The sequence below is a fragment of the Rhincodon typus genome, chromosome 5 (assembly GCF_021869965.1).
Source record: "Rhincodon typus isolate 14 chromosome 5, sRhiTyp1.1, whole genome shotgun sequence".
Lineage (NCBI taxonomy): Eukaryota > Metazoa > Chordata > Chondrichthyes > Orectolobiformes > Rhincodontidae > Rhincodon > Rhincodon typus.
The window spans coordinates 505,619-511,311 of NC_063336.1; the positions used below are offsets into that span (position 1 = coordinate 505,619).

At 53.0% G+C, this 5,693-nt stretch overlaps 1 protein-coding gene across 1 annotated transcript in view; it reads left to right on the top strand.

Annotated features, from left to right (window-relative positions):
* Nucleotides 1-235: 235 nt before the first annotated feature.
* LOC109924352 (tau-tubulin kinase 1-like) overlaps nucleotides 236-5,693 on the top strand; it is a 17,590-nt gene continuing 12,132 nt past the window's right edge. Inside the window, exons 1-3 of the mRNA XM_048596605.1 lie at nucleotides 236-389; nucleotides 1,179-1,326; nucleotides 2,104-2,177. Coding sequence (XP_048452562.1) covers nucleotides 282-389; nucleotides 1,179-1,326; nucleotides 2,104-2,177 — 330 coding nt within the window. The 5' untranslated portion in view covers nucleotides 236-281. The remainder of the gene's footprint in view (nucleotides 390-1,178; nucleotides 1,327-2,103; nucleotides 2,178-5,693) is intronic.

Consider the following 5,693-nt stretch of genomic DNA (forward strand, 5'->3'; position numbering starts at 1 on the left):
GGGGAGGGGGAGGGCGCGGGGTTCCCCGCAGCCGGGGGAGGGGGAGGTGGAGGGCGCGGGGTTCCCCGGGGGAGGTGGAGGGCGCGGGGTTCCCCGGGGCCGGGGGAGGGGGAGGGAGTGGAGGAAGGGAAGGCGCAGGGGTCCCAGAGGGAGGTGCAGGGTCAGACAGACTACCTGTTGACTCTGACCTAGCTGAATGATTGCTGTCTGCGTGTGATTTTTTTTTACAGGTAAATGGACCAACTGGAATGGAGTCTCTGTGAGGTCTGGCTGATTGACCAATGCAGTGCCTAGCAGCTCCTACACAGGAAGAGGCAAAGATGAGTGGGGGAGGGGAGCAGGTCGATATCTTGCCTGTGGGCTTTGTTGTCAAAGACCGCTGGAAGGTGGTGAGTTCCAAGGGTTCACCCCCCGCTTCCATTCACCTGGGTCCCTCACCCATCTCCCCCCACACCCCACCCTGACCCTATCCTCCATTCTCCTTTCCCTCCCAGTGCATCTTGCAGATAGTACACACTGCTGCTACTGAGCGTCGGTGGTGGAGGGAGTGAATGTTTGTGGATGTGGTGCCAATCAAGCGGCTGCTTTGTCCTGGATGGTGTCAAAGCTTCTTGAGTGTTGTTGGGGCTGCACTCATCCAGGCAAGTGGGGAGTATTCCATCACACTCCTGACTTGTGCCTTGTAGATGGTGGACAGGCTTTGGGGAGTCAGGAGATGAGTTACTCACTGCAGTATTCCCAGCTTCTGGCCTGCTCTTGTACCCACTGTGTTTATGTGGTGAGTCCAGTTGAGTTTCTGGTCAATGGTAACCCCAGAGATGTTGATGGTAACACCATTGAATGTCAAGGGGCGGTGGTTAAATTGTCTCTTATTGGTGATGGTCATAGCCTGGCATTTGTGTGGCGCGAATGTCACTTGGCACTCCAAGCCTGGATATTGTCCAGATCTCTGTTGCATTTGGACATGGACTGCTTCAGTATCTGAGGAGTCAGGAATGGTGCTGAACATTGTGTAATGGGCCTTATTGTAGACAGTCTGCAGCTGTCTCTTCCCCCTTTCAGTCCTGGTCCATCAGTGACTCCCTGCACCTATTGAACCTCCCGGCTAGTCCCCTATCCTGTCTCACCTTGAACTGTTACCTTGGTTAAACGATTGCTGTTTGTGCTCTCCTGCTCAGCTGAAGAAGATTGGTGGAGGTGGATTTGGGGAGATTTATGAGGCAACGGATTTGTTAATCCGAGAGAATGTTGCTCTGAAAGTGGAGTCTGCCCAGCAACCCAAGCAGGTGCTAAAGATGGAGGTGGCAGTCCTAAAGAAACTCCAAGGTAATGGAGATCCCAGAGTGTGTGGGCCAGGGGTTTGTGTGTCTCGGTGTGTGTAGGCACACACTGGTGCTGGGGAGGGAGGAGGAGGAGGAGTTCGCTCTGTGTATGCAATGTGGGGGACATCTGTGTGTATGGGTGTGCCTATATACGTGGGGAGTCTGGATGCATGCTTGGGTGGGGAGGGGGTGTGTGTGTGTGTATTTGTGTGTGTGTGTGTGCGCGCGCACGGTGTACAGAGGGGGAGAGGGGGTGGCTGTGTGTTGTATGCATGGTGTGGGGAGGGGGAAAGGGGTAGAGGGAGGCAGTGTGTGTCTACACGGATGTGGGGAGGGGGAAAGGGGCAGGGGGAGGCAGCATGTGTGTGCACGGTGTGGGGAGGGGGAAAGGGGTAGGGGGAGGCAGTGTGTGTGTGCACGGGTGTGGGGAGGGGGAAAGGGGAGGCAGCGTGTGTGTGCACGGTGTGGGGAGGGGGAAAGGGGTAGGGGGAGGCAGTGTGTGTGTGCATGGGTGTGGGGAGGGGGAAAGGGGCAGGGACTGGCAGCTTGTGCGCGCACGGGTGTGGGGGAGCTGTGTGAGGGTGATCATTGCAGTGGTTTGTGAGATGGCAGTGTGTGTGTGCAGGCAGGTGCTGTGGGTGTGGATGTATGGCGCTGTGTACCCGCCTGTATATTGATTCAAACACTTGTTGCTTTGGCTATGTCCCCCCCCCAAAGCTACGATGCCGTGTGTATGAGCCCTGTTTCTGATCACTCCTGCTGTTATACCCTTGCTGTTTAGGGAAGGACCACGTGTGCAGGTTTATCGGCTGTGGGCGGAATGAGAAGTTTAATTACGTCGTAATGCAGCTGCAGGTAAACAACTCGTTTCCTATTGGGACCTCAGTACACATCCCGTGAGGGAGGGAGAATTGTCTCAATGTGTAGAGCCTGCTCCTCCCCACTCCCGCCCAGACCGGCCTTCCCACCCCGCAGTGTGTCCCACGGTGAGCACAATATCTCCCCCAACCCTCTCCTCCATCTGTGAGACTCTCTCCGCCTCCCCCCACCCCCCGACTACCATCACTGTACAGCCTTGCCAACACTGTTTATTACCAGTGCATCTAGATGGCCCAGGCCTATGCTAGCAGCACCTCGCTGCCTCTCGAGCCCTTGACAGCAGTTAGATCAGTGGTTAGTGTTACCGACCCTGCTGCCTAGGCATTGACTTTGTCCTGCACTCAGCCAACTGTCTGAGATAGAGCCACACCATCTACAGTCTTTGTGTTGTCTTTGAGGCAAGCTTTCCGTCACACATCTGTGCCACCACCAAGATCATTTCTGATCTCCTGTTTAAAAGAAAACCACAAATTGCTGGAGAAACTCAGCAGGTCTGGCAGCATCCATGGAGAGAGAAAGCGTTAATGTTTTGAGCCCAGTATTGAATCTAAGAAGGAAGAGGCAGCAATTTAAGACTGAGATGGGCAGGAATTTCTTCTCTCTGAGGGATGAGTATCTTCGGAACTCCTTGCCAGAGAGAGTTGTGGGGGGCAAAGTCCTTGTGTATATTTAAGGCTGAGATAGATCCTTGATCAGTCGGGGAATGAAGGGTTACAGGGAAAGGGCAGGAAAGTGGGTGTGAGGAATGCTGGATCAGCCATGATCCTATTGGATGGTGGAGCAGGCTCGAGGGACTGAATGGCCTGCTGCTGTCTGTGTTTCTAATAGACTTGTTGCAACACTGCAAACTGAGATATAGATGTTAGCCTGGGAGCGCAGTGGTGTATTGAACCTGCAAACAACTGGAAGCTCAGGGTCATTTTTGCGGACAGAACACAGGTATTCTGGAAAGCGGATACTGAGGCAGGGAGAAGATAAACAGGAAGGTGTAACTGCTGAAGGTGTAACAAGGGAAGGTGCCGTGGGGCAGTTGGGAGGCAATGGGAACGGAGGAGTTGTGGACCAGAGTGAGTCAGAGAACAGTCCCTGTGGAAGGTTGGTGAGGGGAATATGTGTCTGGTGCTGGCATCTTGCTGGAGATGGTGGAAATGGCGTCTGATGATCTTCTGGATGTGGATGCTGGTGGGATGGTAGGTATGGACAAGGGGAACCCTATTGCTGTTGCGGGAGGGAAGAGGAAGGGTGAGGGCGGAAGTGCGGGAGATGGTTCGGACCCGGTTGAGGGCCCTGTCGACAATGGTGCTGGGGAATCCTCGGTTGAAGAAGGTGGACATTTCGGAGGCTCCCTCGTCGAAGTTGGCCTCATCTGAACATATATGACGGATACTGAGGAGCTGAGAGAATGGGATGGGGTATTTACAGGAAGCAGAGTGTGACAATGTGTAGTTCAGGTAGCTGTGGGAGTCAGTGAGTTTGTAATGGATATTAGTGGCCAGTCTATCCCCAGAAATGGAAACAGAGATATTGTGGCAGGGATATAATTGTATTTCTAGATAAATTTTTTGATCAGTAGGAGAATCAATGGTTCTGCGGAAAAGGCAGGAAAGTGTAAATGAGGAATGTCGGATCAGCCCTGATCCTGTTGAATGGTGGAGCAGGCTCAAGGGGCTGAATGGCCTCCTGCTGTTCCTATTTCCTGTGGTCTGATGACTGAACTTCTGAACTGAAGGGACCTGGAAACTGATGGTTTTGATGCTGTTGTCAGTTCTGAGGAAGGGTCACTGGACCTGAAACATTAACTCTGTTTTCTCCTTCACAGATGCTGCCAGACCTGCTGAGCTTTTCCAACAACTTCTGTTTTTGTCCCAGGACAGAAATGTTAACCTCAGAGCAATGTGGTTTATTGAAATGGCAAGCAACTGGGAGGTCAGGATCGTTCCTCCAGGGAGAGTGTGGGTGTTCCACAAGGTGGTCACTCTGTGCTTTGTCTCACCAAGTCAGAAATCACACAACACCAAGTTCTAGTCCAACAGGTTTATTTGAAAACACAAGTTCGCCCCACCCCACGCTCCCACTGTCCCGCCCCGGCCCGCCCCCCCCCCTGCCACCCCACCCCGGCCCGGCCCGGCCCGGCCCGGCCCAGCCCAGCCCATCAATGACATTGAGGCATACAGCATGGAATCAGACCCTTTGGTCTTAAAGGCCCATCATCCCAAACTAAACTAATCCCACCTGCCTGTGCTTGGCCCATATCCCTTCAAACGTTCATGAACATATTCAAATGTCTTTTAAACACTGTAACTGTCCTGCATCCACCACTTCCTCAGAAAGTTCATTCCACACAAACCATTCCCAGCAACATCCTGGTAAATCTTCTCTGGACTCTCTCCAGCTTAATACTATCCTTCCTGTAGCAGAGTGACCAGAACTGCTCACAGTGCTCCAGAAAAGGCCTTGCCAACATCCTGTCCAACCTCAACATCACATCCCTACTCCTACAGTCAAAGGTCTGAGCAAGCGTGCCAAACGTCTTCTTAACCACCCTGTCTACCTGTGAAGCAAATTTCAAAGAATTATGTACCTGAACCCCCAGGACTAGCCCAGGGCCCGACTTTTAATTGAGTAAGTCCTGCCTTTGTTTTACCAAAATGAAATACTCATACTTACCCAAACTAAACTCCATCTGCTGCTCCTCAACAGTTCAAGATCTCTTTGTAATCTCAGGTAACCTTCTAAATTTTCCACTATACCACCAATCTTGGTGTAATTCGCAAACTTACTAACCACGCTTTCTATACTCTCATCTCAATCATTTGTATAAATGACAAACAAGAGAGGACCTAGTACTGATACCTGTGGAACACCACTGGTCACAGGCCTCCAGTCCAAAAAAACAACCACCACCCTCTCTCTCTCCTACCGTTAAGCCAATTAAATATCCAATTGGTTAAGCTCACCCTGAATCCCATGTGATCTAACGTTGCTAATTAGTCTACTATGTGGAACCTTGTCAAAGGCTTCACTATAATCCAAATAAACAGCATCTACTGCTCTGCCATTGTCAATCTTTTTGGTAACTTCCTCAAAAAACTCAATCAGGTTTTGGGACATGATTTCCCACACACACAAAGCTGTGCTGTCTGTGCACAATCAGTCCCTGCCCCTCAATGTGTATAAATCCAGTCTTTCAGAATCACCTCCACCAACTTACCCACCACCAACCCTCGCCCTCGCCAGTGGCCCCTTCCTCACCCTCGCCCTCGCCGGCAGCCTCGCCCTCGCCGGGGGCCCCTCCCTCGCCCTCGCCGGCGGCCCCTCCCTCGCCGTCACTCACTGGCGGCTTCGCCCTCACTGGCAGCCCCTCTCTCGCTCCCTCCCTCGCCCTCACTGACGGCCCCTCCCTCGCCCTCCCTCACTGGCGGCCCCTCCCTCGCCCCCTCCCTCGCCCTCACTGGCGGCCCCTCCCTCGCCCCCTCCCTCGCCCTCACTGGC